The following is a 12,875-nucleotide window of genomic DNA, read 5'->3' as shown; positions in this document are numbered from 1 at the left end:
CTGAACAACAAGACCTATATTTTCATAAAAAATACATATACATTCAACTCATCATTCTGCAACATTTACCATTCCATAGAATTTAAAATGAATGTTTTATAAGGAAATTTGTTACAACATTCTTTTCTTTTCAATGACTACAAGTCGCCCGCGTGGCGCAGTGGTTTTAGTGTCTGCTCTAGAGTCGCGAAGTAAGGAGTTGATCCTTACGTCGCGGGTTCGATTCCCACTGTGGGACGTGGAGACCGGTCCTTCGGATGAGACCATATAAACCGAGGTCGCAATAGGTGCTGGCACGAAAAAGATCCCTCAGTGCTCAATGGCCGTAAGTGCCGAGTATAGGACAAAATTTGCAGCTCTCCACCGGTAATGGTGGCGTATCCATATGAGTGAAAAATTCTCGAGAAGGACGTTAAACAACATACAATCAATCAATCTATCAATCAATTGCTTCAAAGTGTATAGTTATTCATTTTTAACATACATCAGCATCATTTCTTTGGATTTAGATTCAACCTACTGAAATCATATAGTTTAAAAAAAAAAAAACGCGGGTCCATAAATTGAATGTTCATTTTCACTGAAAGATTACTTAGGACCAGAGTTTGAGTCATTTATTTTGACCAAGTCCAATTATGAATATTGTATATAGGCGCTTTAGAAAATTACTGCACGGGGTAAATTTCGGGTAGACTTTACTTTACCGGTCCCCAGATCCGCAAGATCCGCGCGCTCATTGCACTATGACGTAAGATTTACGTCACTCAACTGATTAGGGTTAGTTTTGCACATTTTTCGACTGATTATGGTTAGTCTTGCACCCACCTGAAAGAATAGGGTTAGTCCTTGCACAAGTATTCGCTTGATTAGGGTTAGTCTCGCATCTATCCGAGAGATTAGGGTTAGTCCTCGCACATGGGTTAGTCAGCATAGCCATATGTCTCCGCCTGTGAGATTTGGGTTAGTCCTCGCATACCATCCAAGATATTAGGAAAAAATGACTAGGTACGAAAGAAACGGCACTAAGCATGCGCCGCACGCGCTTCGTTGACAATTATTTTTTGTCTCCTTTTCACTGAATAAACAATATTTATTACTTTTTTCAGAGAACGAGGTTAAAAACTTAGTTTAAAAACGAAGTTTTAAACTAAACTTTTTACCGTAGAATTCGATTTTAGGGTCAAAAAGGCTTGAAATCTCATAGTTTTTATTTTTTTTCGATCGCTCACGCGATCTCATATTATACTGAAGTCGCCTACGTCGACACTATATTTTAGCGCGTTTTTCTGGGGACCGGTAAAGTCGTTCCTAAATCGGTACCTTTATTTTCTCTCTTCAGATATTGTGAGACTCCATGTGAATTTCAGTGTTGATAATTACAATGACACGCTAATATACCAGAAGCAACAGGAAGCTGAGGTGGCTGAATTCTGTAGGAAGGTACTAAGAATATCTAGGCGTGATTTCATGTTAACTTTATACCATGTCAAAGAATTTTACTTGATTTTCAACTTTTAAATATTGCAATAAACACTATTCAGCAATACAGTGTTTATAGCAAAGTGTTTATTTGCTTCAATTATTATGTATTAAAAAAATAAAATTAATAAGAAACTATGTATCTCAGGAAGATTTTAATTAAGTACCATAATTTAAATTAACTAAAGAAACAGAAATAAAATTTATGTTGAAAGTTGTAAAATTGTTTAGATCTACTGTATACAGGTTTATTTTCGTCCCATGTTATTTTCGCTCTTTTAAATTTGGAAATAATATTTCCCGTTTTAATTAGCCCAATTACAGTTTTGTTGAAGAAATTCTACTGTGTTCTTTAAATCCCCCCGTTTAATCCACCTGTCAGTAGGGCGAAAATATAACGGGGGCGAAATATCCCTGTATATACATACAGTATTTAAATTATAGTCCTAAATGCTTATTTTTAGGTAAAGGATGCATTTCGTTCAACAGGACTTATATCTCATTTTATTGAATGTAAATGTGTGGACACCAGGTGAGGTATTTTTTTCCATGAAAATGTATTAATTACGAAAAAGTTGTAGCTTTCCTCCTTAATTTGTCGTCATATTTCTACGTGCGAAAATTTTAGGTAATCAAGTAATTTTCGCACTTTCTTTAGTTTATACAGTATTTATACATATATATATAAAATGATAAAGATTATCATCAAAGTAATTCTTCCTATAAATTTTCGAGATATGAAGGATTCAATGCATTGTTCGAAAAAAAAAATTGCATACAATGAAAAGCCCCAAATACTATATTTAACTGTTTCCATTAAGAAAGAGGATTTTCTATTCGTGTCCTCTTTTTTTTATATTTAAAATGAAAAATGAAGACAGTGCAATTTCAGAAATCGACGATTATTTTTAATTCATTTTCCTGATTGAATAGATTAAGAATTGGTGAGATCACCAATTTTTATGTTAAAACAGATCAATAATGTATCGGTATTCTATATAAACAGTCAAAGGATTGGTAAATACACCAATTTGAATTATCAAATATCTTCAAATAAAGATTGATCTTGGTGGTTCCACCAAGAAAACAAGAGTGAATTTGACCATTCTACAATCAATTCAAAGAATTGATGAACTTAACAAAAAAACAACTAAAATATCTTCATGAGAATTTGGTGATTCCACCAAAATTACAAATAGACAATTTGGCTTAAATTTATAAAAGCGATCTGGTGAAATTCTCAATATTACTTTTAATAATGATGATACTTTTAAAAACGACTTTGGTGAATCCACCAAATTTAAGACACTGAAACAACCCATTGAAAGAAAATGAGTGGTGAAGCCACCAAAAAAAAAAACAAAAATAAAAACACAAAAAACAAAAACAAAAAAAAAAAAACAAACAAAAAACAACTAAAATTGTCCTTACTACAGAGTCGGTGGACTCACCAAAATGCAAAAATTCAACTAACAAGACATTCATACTTTCTCTAATAAATATTTGGTGGATCCATCAAAAATACAAACAGGAATACACAAGAATACTTGAATGATATACTGTAAACATTACGCGTGTATTTATCAGTAGTGGGGAGTTTGGTGGATCCACCAAAAGCATTAAAATCAAAAGGCATTCATAAGTTTCCTTTACAATGACTTAGTGACACTTCCTTAATATGTTTATATAAACAAGGGCAAAAACCGGTGGATCCACCAGAAAAGTCAAAAATCTACAAGTAACCCAAAGTTTGACTAAATTGTCCTTAAATACAGAGAGGAGTTTGGTGGACTCACCAAACTGTAAAAAAAAATCGAATAAGAAAGCATTCTCAATTTCACTTACAAATACTTGGTGGATCCACCAAAATACAAACAGGAATACACAAGGATACCTGAATGACATACTGTCAAAATTGCCTTTGTATTTATTAAAAGTGGGGGGTGGGGTGGTTGGTGGATCCACCAAAAGCATTAAAATCAAAAAGCATTCGTAGTTTTCCTTTACAAATGACTAAGTTCCTTTCTATGCATTAGGACAAAAAACTGGTGGATTCACCAGAAAAGTCGAAAATCTACATCTTTACTTTATGTTGATACATTCGAAATTAAACAAGAAGTGGACCTATCAACACATGATCAAAATAAATATGAAATACAATGTCAAAGTTCAAAAACAAATGTACATTCTCCAATTAAGGCACAATATTATATAAACAATACATAAAAATAACTCTCCATATGCCTCCATATACTGTTTTATCTGCACGCTAATAAATAGCTGAATGAAACACTTCTTTAACTCATTTTTTATAAACGAAAAAATACTTTGTTTCTTAAACTTCCCTTGCTATTTGAAAATTTTCCGTGCCTGCACCTACTGCACGTCCTGTAGTGGGATGCGAACCCACGACGTACGGATTAACACTTAGCTGCGTGATACTCGAGCAAACGCTCTTACCATTTCGTTATAGGAGCCTCAAAAATTATTTTGAGCTAACATTTCAATTCATACACTCCTCTGATGAAATCTGTGGGTGAAGCAATCAAAATACAATAACTTAGTATTCTCATATAAATATATTGAAAACGTAAGAAATTAATACTGCACATGTAAAAGGGGCAATGAGCTGTGAGGATCATCACCAATTTAAATAATGAACACCGCACACACTTTACGAATAAAAAAAAATAGACCATGTGTTAGTCTCCTAACGATTATGAAGTCATTCCAAATAGAAGTAAAATTATACATGCAAGCCCAACACAATCACAATATGCAAGAGTAGAAATTATGCATTTTTGTCTTTGTTATCCCTAAGATTGATGGAAATACATTTGTATCCCTTTTCACAACTTTGACATGCTTTGCGAGAGTCAAGGTCCAAATTACTGACTGTTCCAAATTCTGTTTGCGAGGTGGGTTTCCTTGTTCCAGTTCGTAGGTAACATTGTGATAAAAATCCTAGTGGTTGGGCCTTGATCTGTATCATTTGACATCTGATATGAATTTTCATTTACACGTTTTTAGCAATCCTTCCACTATGAACTGTTGAGTACATCCCCTGATATTTCTTGAATAAAAGGACCACTATTGTTAACCATTTTACGTTAAACCCGTCATCAGAATATTATTATACCGTTCTCTTGTCTCTTTATAAATGTATCTTTTAGACATCTATGTGTTTTCTGTTTTTACTCCTTAGACATTTTGGTGGCTGCGGTCCTGCTGGGTTGTTTACCTCCATCTTATGCCCTATGATAGAAGTACATGAACAAAGTCTATGAATGGTGCACAAAATTCAAATGATTCTTATTTTCTTTTTTTCTTTTTTTATATTCTATAGAATTTCAAATTTTGAACAAGTAATTAAATTCATTTCCAGTAAACAGAATTTTAAAAAGAGTCCCATAGGCCACATCGCTGAAATCAATTAAGTATTGAAAAGTTTAAATACAAAAGTTGTCCCGACATTTGATCTCCAGTGCATTGCCCTATACCAGGCAGATGATTTGAACACATTTGTATCTACACCACCTGAGGATGCTTCTCAATAAATTTTACTTATTATACATTACGTATACATAAATTAACGCATTCAAATCGTACATGTGTGTTTGTTGTGGGAGAGAGGGCTACAAAATTATCTTGACAAAATGACTCTGCTTGAGAACACAGTTTTCACAATTTTGTTATTTGATTTATTTTGTTCTTTTTAATATGAGAACATTAACATGACTACGAAAAATTCTTATAGGCCTGACTGCACCAGGTTTGTTCTCTGCTTTCAAAAATTGAGTTCTGGATTTTAATGTTCTGAAATTTGGGTTATTTGATATTCACTTTCGAGGAACAAATTGATTTACAATAAATCATCAATTATTTCAATAGAATCTAAGCCAAATTTTATAGTTGGATGAGAATCACTAGCTAGAATTTTATGTTTAATTCTAGCAATTACAGATTTAACAACACTAGGCTTTGACTCTCAGTACTCATGATCTAAAGTGATCGTACTTTGTTTTTTTTTCACAATGCATGAAAATGAAAAAAAATTCCAATCCCATTCCCTGTAGCCCCAATTAAACAAATAAATACTAGTATATCCTGAATTCTTTGTTTTCTTTGAAAACGTTTTTTCTTTCACATTAGAACCCGGAAATCTTTGTGCTTGATATAAAATATACAGACATTTCTCTGGACAATGTTGTTTGTTTTAATCATTTTATGAGTGTGTTTGTCACATGTATCGATGTGTTAATTCAAAAAATTATACAGAAAGTTTTTTTATGATTCGAAAGTATTCGAATATAATTTTTAAAAATCAAATGGGCTAAGTAAAGGACGCGCGTATTAACATGACAATTGTGTGTACCAACACTAGTAGATTGAACATATGTAGACCTTCATCAAATTATAAACCCATTTTGTTTACAAAAATTTCACTTGTCCCATTTTATTTATCCTGATATTTTTTAAATGTTCTTTACTTCTTTATCAACAAAATATCCAACAAGATAGACACACATTCTTCACATTACATTTCTGAGTTTCAAAATAAATTCGACTTACCATTATAACGCCAACAAATTCCATTAAAAAAAAAACAATCAAATTTAAAGCCATTTTTAAAATTCAACAGTATATCAAGTCATTTTTTCTCAAAGTATCGCTCATCTTATTCCATTTAACTGAATTATCTATAAATGGGTGGATTTAGACAGACTGTGTCTGATAGCCCTTAGCAACCTACATGTACCCAAATATGTCAAGCTTAAGGACGGATGATACAAACTTTTATCAAAAATTTAATTCATGATATGATTAAGATTAAAATATTAACCGCATTGAATTTTTTTTTTTCAAAGTTTCAAAATAATTTAATTTAAAATGACAGAAATTTGTATAGAAAAATAAGGATGGTTGCAGAAAATGGAATTTTGGACATCGTAGAAATTTTACAACTTCTTAATTATAGCAATTTTTTTTCAAATCATTAACAGCAAAAATATGTCGACGTCATAAATATATACCAATTTTTTTGTATCATTTCTGTCTTTACGACAAGCAAATACTGAAAAATGAAGATTATGAAGAAATAGACAGATACGGTGTTCAAAACATTTTTTTTCTAGGACAGTTTAACATTCAAATTAAAATTCGCTATAAAATGTCACTAAAAATAAGACCAATTAATTTAATGAAATAATTTTATCTATGTTTCCTCCTGTGCACACTTTTCCTCTGGGGTCTTAATTAACAATGACGAGTACCGCGACATTTAAAAAGAAGAAAAGACAACTAATACTTTTAGTTAAAAAAAATACAGCAATAACTCTTTACTCTGTCCTAGAAAGAGGAGAGATACCTACCAACAGGTAAAACTTCTGATTGGAACTTTGGTAAAGATAAATGCTGTTTTTGTTCATCAACGTCTCATTTATCTCCGTACTGCTGACGTTCGCTTCAGTTGTACATGTAGATTTGGTCAAATTTGAACTTTTCAAATTATTTTTCCACTATCTTCTCTGTCAGAAGCAGCTTTTGATCCTCTAAAAGACTACAGTTTTTAGAGTGCTTTAGCATGTTTAGTAAATAGTAAAATATAACGGAGAAGTTGTTTCATCTTCGAAGAATAAGCAATGTTATAGAAATCCTCAAATAAGATGGTGATGATTCAACACAGAAAACGCAGATAAATTCTAGCCAAACCACTTAAATGTTGCACCACTTGAAATGTAAATCCAAGAATATAATTACGTGTTCACTAAAGGATGTACGTGCTCCTTGAAATTCACCATCCTAAGTTCTTGCGTTTTCTTCTGCATTCCCATCTTTGATTTAAATAGAATATTTTCACTCCCTGAAAATAGTGCATTAAACAGAAGTACAGTAAAGTTTTACTTCTAGAAGTTTCTGTTTCAACAAATAAATTGAGTCTAGCATCTTTTAAAAGAATTACCTTTAAATTAGAATTATTTCCATTCTCCTTCTGCATGGTCCAGTGGGCACATAAAACGTTATTTGTTGATCTTGGATTTAATAATTAGTAGAAAGTGAAGACAAAGCTGAACATTTGAAAGATCCGTCCTGTGTACATTTCGTACGCCTAGCCCAGTCGAGACTATCACCAGTCACAGCATGTGGCCATTGCATACACAAATTTCCTGTATTGAGTTGTGTTGAACTTATTCCCACATTACCTAAGTGACTATTTCAGCTCTCTATTTCTTAATATTTACTCAATCTATATTTTATTTTCAGGGAACAGAATAATTTCAGTTTAATGCAGCGTCATTGATGTGAATTCATTTTAATGGGCTGATCTAAAGGGGGGTCTCCCCTGGAATCTGCAGAGTTACTAAATGTATATTATAAAGCAACTAAAAGTGACCTTGGACACCCCACTCCCTTAGAAACGCAGATCCCTGTTAAGTTGGTTAGAAAACTTATACATATGAAGCATAAGATTTGATCACCCCCCCCCCCCCCCCATGAAATATGTTTTTCACGTATGGAAAGGAGTTCACGTTTTTTGACTTGTCAAGGAATTGTGGTGTTTTTTTGGGGGGGAGGGGGAGGGGGGACCTCCTTGGAAAAAAATTCCTAGATCCGCACCTGTTTTCCTATTTCTTTTATGTATGGAAATATTCATATGCTTTTGCAACAAAATTGAAACAATAAATACAATTTGATGCAATTTGAGCAAAGAACGGATTGAATAACAAGATTACAAAAAAAAACAAAGTCTAAACAAATTCATAAATGAATGAATGGATCTTTACCTTGGAAGTTTTTTTTAATGAGATTTACTTGTTATCTAATGTCTTGGCGTCAGACATTATAGACTTAATAGGTCTTGTTGTTCAGTTAGTTCAATAGAATTATTGCGATAATCAGTAGCATGAAGATCATAAGGATTAATGACCGAAAGGAAACAGAGCATAAGACCTGATGTCAATATTATCACATTATATATTAAAAGTTACATAACATTTGGCCATTTTTGAATTCATCATTCATCATTCAGATCCGCGGCAAAACAGCAGGAATGAAACTGGTCGGGTCAGCACTTGGCGGTATAACTCTAAAAGAATTCTTTTTTGAATGCAAACTACGTTTCTTTAACTAAAGCTTTAGACTTTTGAAAGTCTTCACATAGTAGTAGTCATATCTTTCAGAACTTTGATAAATTCACGATCAAATCTATAATATTTATGTGAAAGATATGGTTGTTGATTTTTTTGTGTGCTAAAATTCAAACTGAAAGATGTTAATCTACGTACTAGTTACAAGTTTATTAAAAAAAAATTATTGCATGTCAACCAAAAACAAAAAAAGTTATAATTCACAAGATTTAGAAGACATATCAATATAAATAAGCTGTTTTCTGTAGTATTCTAGACTAAGTATCTTATATCATGATTATTGGGGGGGGGGGGCACGGTGATCCCCCTCCCGCTCTCACGCCCGGTTTCTACGGCCACGAGAAAAGAAATTACAAGTAACTCTGTATTTAGAATAAATTAATATCTGAGTTTTATTCAATGTTGATGACAATGGAGTTAAACGTTTTCTAGACTCTCTAGATTTAATTTGATTACGCTGGATTCAAGTTTGATTCTTCGCATAATAAAGAATTTGCATTGTTTCATAGCGTTATGTGATACTTTCACATCTGCAGTATCGCTAAGACAGGATTAATGTGAACACTTACAATCGCATCAACCTTTCCAAATTGCATAACATTGATCCATTCTATCTCGAGTGAATTATTTTCCATGGTAATGTATTTCATGCCGAGCAAAACAGCAGGAATTAAGCTGGTCAGGTTAACACGTCCTGATTATCCAAAAAAGATAAATTTATGACTCCCTGCCTTGAAAATTTCACTTTAACTTGCGTAGAAGTATTAATAGTCCTGTACTTTCTGTCGGGAGCGATTACTCCCATGTTTCTTTTAGAAAAAAAATTCCGTCGAAAAAAAATATTTTAAATAAATCAAAATTATCCTTGTTAACTGGTTTGCCAGTTTTATATCACAAGGTGTTTTCCCCTGAATGATATCAGTTTCTACCATGTTTTAAATTAATTTCATTCAACCCCCTCATTTTCTTTTGTTTTTTTTACCTATTTCCTTCACATTTGCTTTTAAAATGACAAATATTGACCATATATGAATATATCTATTCAGAAAGTAAGTAGATGTAAATAAAATTAATTACACAATTTACAACACTCTTTCTTCTTCACCTTTCAATAAATTCATATTTTAAATGTTGATGACAGTTTTATCGTAATTAACATGATTAAGGCCTATGATACAGCTCTACAAAAAATACCAAATACTGCTCAAAATATTAGTCATTTATTTATTTTTTTTTACTAGTTGTATATACACTGAATAAAAAATAAAGATTTACACCGTATTGCTGAAAAAGAAAAGTACGGCATAAAAATAAGTGGAAATTCAAAAAAAAAAAAAAAAAAAAAAAAAAAAAAAAAAAAAAAAAGATACAGTCATTACAGTACAAGCCAATCAGAATTCAGCATATATCTAGCGATAAAGTGAGTAAAAATATAGATAAAATAAGTATACGAACAACTATGTATTCTAAATCCATGTTTCATAAACGGAGCCCCTCTCCCAAAATATATCTCTTTTACAGGTCATTCACTAGCCTAATAAAATTTATAATAAAACCCATGACAACAATTAATATGTGCCAAACGTTCCTATCCGATTATATTAACATTAAAGCAGAGGTATTAAGATGTCCGACAGTTGAATTTTCAAAATAAAAAGAAAAGTTTTCACCCGCAAATTTCCTAGTAAACGTTTCTCTTGTACATGTGTCAATAAACATAGACGGCCATTTACGATGATAAATATTCATGTATATGTAGACTCCAAATATCCGGTAAAAATAGAAAAAAAGCACCAAAAACACATTAAAACGAACTTGCATATATAACACCTCACATTATGATGGTACTAGTACATTCTCGCAACAAATATGACATGACATGATTGAAAGACCAAACTCAATAAAAGACGGAAATCAAAACTAAAAAGAAAAAATGTGTCGTGTTAACTTTGTGAAGGGCGGGGAGGGGGTGTATCCTCCGCAAGCGCCAGCGGACAAATTTAATTGTAAAACTAGCACATGTCTTGTATTAATGCAAGCATTTAATCTAGATTATTTGAACCAGTATCTTTCTGTTAAAACAGGTAGATGGAATTGCACTCAAGAAATGAATAATTTGAAATATGCGAAAGTAAACAGATATGAAATGAATTTCATAATAGAGTGTTCAGAGAGTAATGATTTGAGTAATATGTAAATAGATTGTTTGAGAACTTTGTTCTGATCTAAAGCCCATGAATTTTTGAAGTTATATACTCAAAAATACCGAAAATGTTATTTAAAACCGTGCACATTAATTTTATTCCTAAATTAAGAATAATTACGCTTTCGAAAAAAATGTTGATCCGTATAATAATCATATAGATATGGCCGACCTTTACCTTCTCTCAAAGTCTCAGGTGTCGTCACGCCGGCTGGCGACGCTGAACCCCCCCCCCCTTTCCACTTTTTTTTTACAGCTGAAAATGATATTCTTCTTTTGAAAATTTTACATGTATGTGGTATTTATTCGAGTTTTAGATTTTCTGTTAAATTAATAGACACACTGTTCTAGTAATTATAAAGCATGTGTATCCAAGAATGTCAGCAAGTCTAATTTACATTAAATTGTACAAAACAAAGCTGTTATTTTATTTAAAAATGGGGTAGTTAAAAGAAATTCCATGTCAATAAATCCTGTCTGATTTAAATTTCGGATGAACTCAATAAAAGCTTGGTTTATGTTTATAACATATGCTTCCTTAAACATTTCCTTACTGGCAATGTTGGTGCCATTTTACAATTTTAGTACCTGCAGCTGACCAAAACCCATTGGTGATTTCAAAAAAAAAAAAAAAAAAAAAAGAAATACTCGCAATATCGGTGTTTTTGGTATTTATAAATGGATAGGTGTTGAATAGACAATTCCAGTCAAAAAGATTGGTGTTGCTATATTGCGGAACGGAAAACGGCACGGAAGGGAAAACGGAAAATATGACTTTAGAATAAATCAATTAAAATACACAAATTATATCAGAAACGATATACATGTATATCTTATACAAGGATTTTCACATTTAATCCTTCATTGTTAAATACAAGTTGATTTAGTCAAGTTCAGTCTCTTATTCACGAAAATCCCTGACAAAGGCAAAGAATAGGGATTGGAAAAGATATACAGAAAATGTATACCTTACATGTAAATGTACATGAAACATGTCGTTGTTACAGTAGTAAAATATGGAATAGTGCAATAACTTGGGTGTGACCGGTCAACAGGTGACGCTTACTCCTCCTAGGCGCACCTGATCCCACCTCTGGAATTCCCAGGGGTCCGTTTAACGGCTCTTCACAGTTTTGTATTGTTGATAGATTTTTTAAAGATCGGTCACTGTAGCAGTTCAATATCTCCGCCCTTCTCATTCTTAATTAAAGACCACCAATATATCAACATGAATGGTAAGTATTCGATAGCTAGATGAACCATGGTAAAAAAAAAAAAGTAAACTAGATGCTGTCATAAGACAGTAATACCCGCACTAATGTGTTTGCCTCTAAATGCAGGCACGTAGCATCGGGGAGGGGGGGGGGCAGAGGTGGCCTCCCCCCCCCCACTTTTTTCGAAACATAACTTTTTACTATTGAAAATGTTCATGAAATGGTGGTCCCCCCCCCCCTACACTTTTTGTTGCATTATAGTCAAATAAAGGAAATGTAGTAGCGTACATATAAAATTGGCGTACTGAAAGAAGTTGGAACCCACCCCAACCCCACCCCACCCCACCCCACGAAATAGGATTTTTGAGTTTTGAAAAAAAAAATTGGCTTGTCAAGGTTTTTACAGGTAAGTTAATTTTTTTTTTCTCTGGCTGTCCCCTCCCCCCCCCCCCCTTTCAAAAACGTTGCAACGTCCCTGAAATGTGCTCTGACTGCTCTCCTTCAAATTCTGGTAAGCAGGGAGGAAGTACACATTTAAATCAAGCATAAAATGCTCAGGTGAACATGCAGCCCATATGGGCCTCTTATGTAAATCAGGTGCGGATCCAGGAATTTTTTCCAGGGGGATGCAACCCAGAAATTTCTTGACACGCACAAAAAAATAAATAAATAAAAAATAAATAAAAATAAATAAATAAAAAAAAAAAACACTTAAACTTCTCTCCCATATGTGAAAACCTATTTCATGGTGGTGATGGTGGTGGAGGGGGGAGGAGGGGGGTTTGGCTGCTCACTTTTTAAGCTTCATATGTATAACTTTTCATACCAAAT

The 12,875-nt window shown here is 32.8% G+C and overlaps 1 protein-coding gene across 1 annotated transcript in view; it reads left to right on the top strand.

Moving 5' to 3' along the window:
* LOC133176110 (uncharacterized) overlaps positions 1–12,875 on the top strand; it is a 47,099-nt gene that overhangs the window by 16,233 nt on the left and 17,991 nt on the right. Inside the window, exons 3-4 of the mRNA XM_061311275.1 lie at positions 1,340–1,440; positions 1,944–2,011. Of these exons, the coding sequence (XP_061167259.1) occupies positions 1,340–1,440; positions 1,944–2,011 (169 nt within the window). The remainder of the gene's footprint in view (positions 1–1,339; positions 1,441–1,943; positions 2,012–12,875) is intronic.

Source organism: Saccostrea echinata, unplaced genomic scaffold (assembly GCF_033153115.1).
Source record: "Saccostrea echinata isolate AGI-Se365-2 ecotype Australia unplaced genomic scaffold, CSIRO_AGI_Sech_v1 ptg000066l, whole genome shotgun sequence".
Lineage (NCBI taxonomy): Eukaryota > Metazoa > Mollusca > Bivalvia > Ostreida > Ostreidae > Saccostrea > Saccostrea echinata.
The sequence above is the reverse complement of the archived record's forward strand: the minus strand, read 5'-3'. Positions and strand labels throughout refer to the sequence as shown.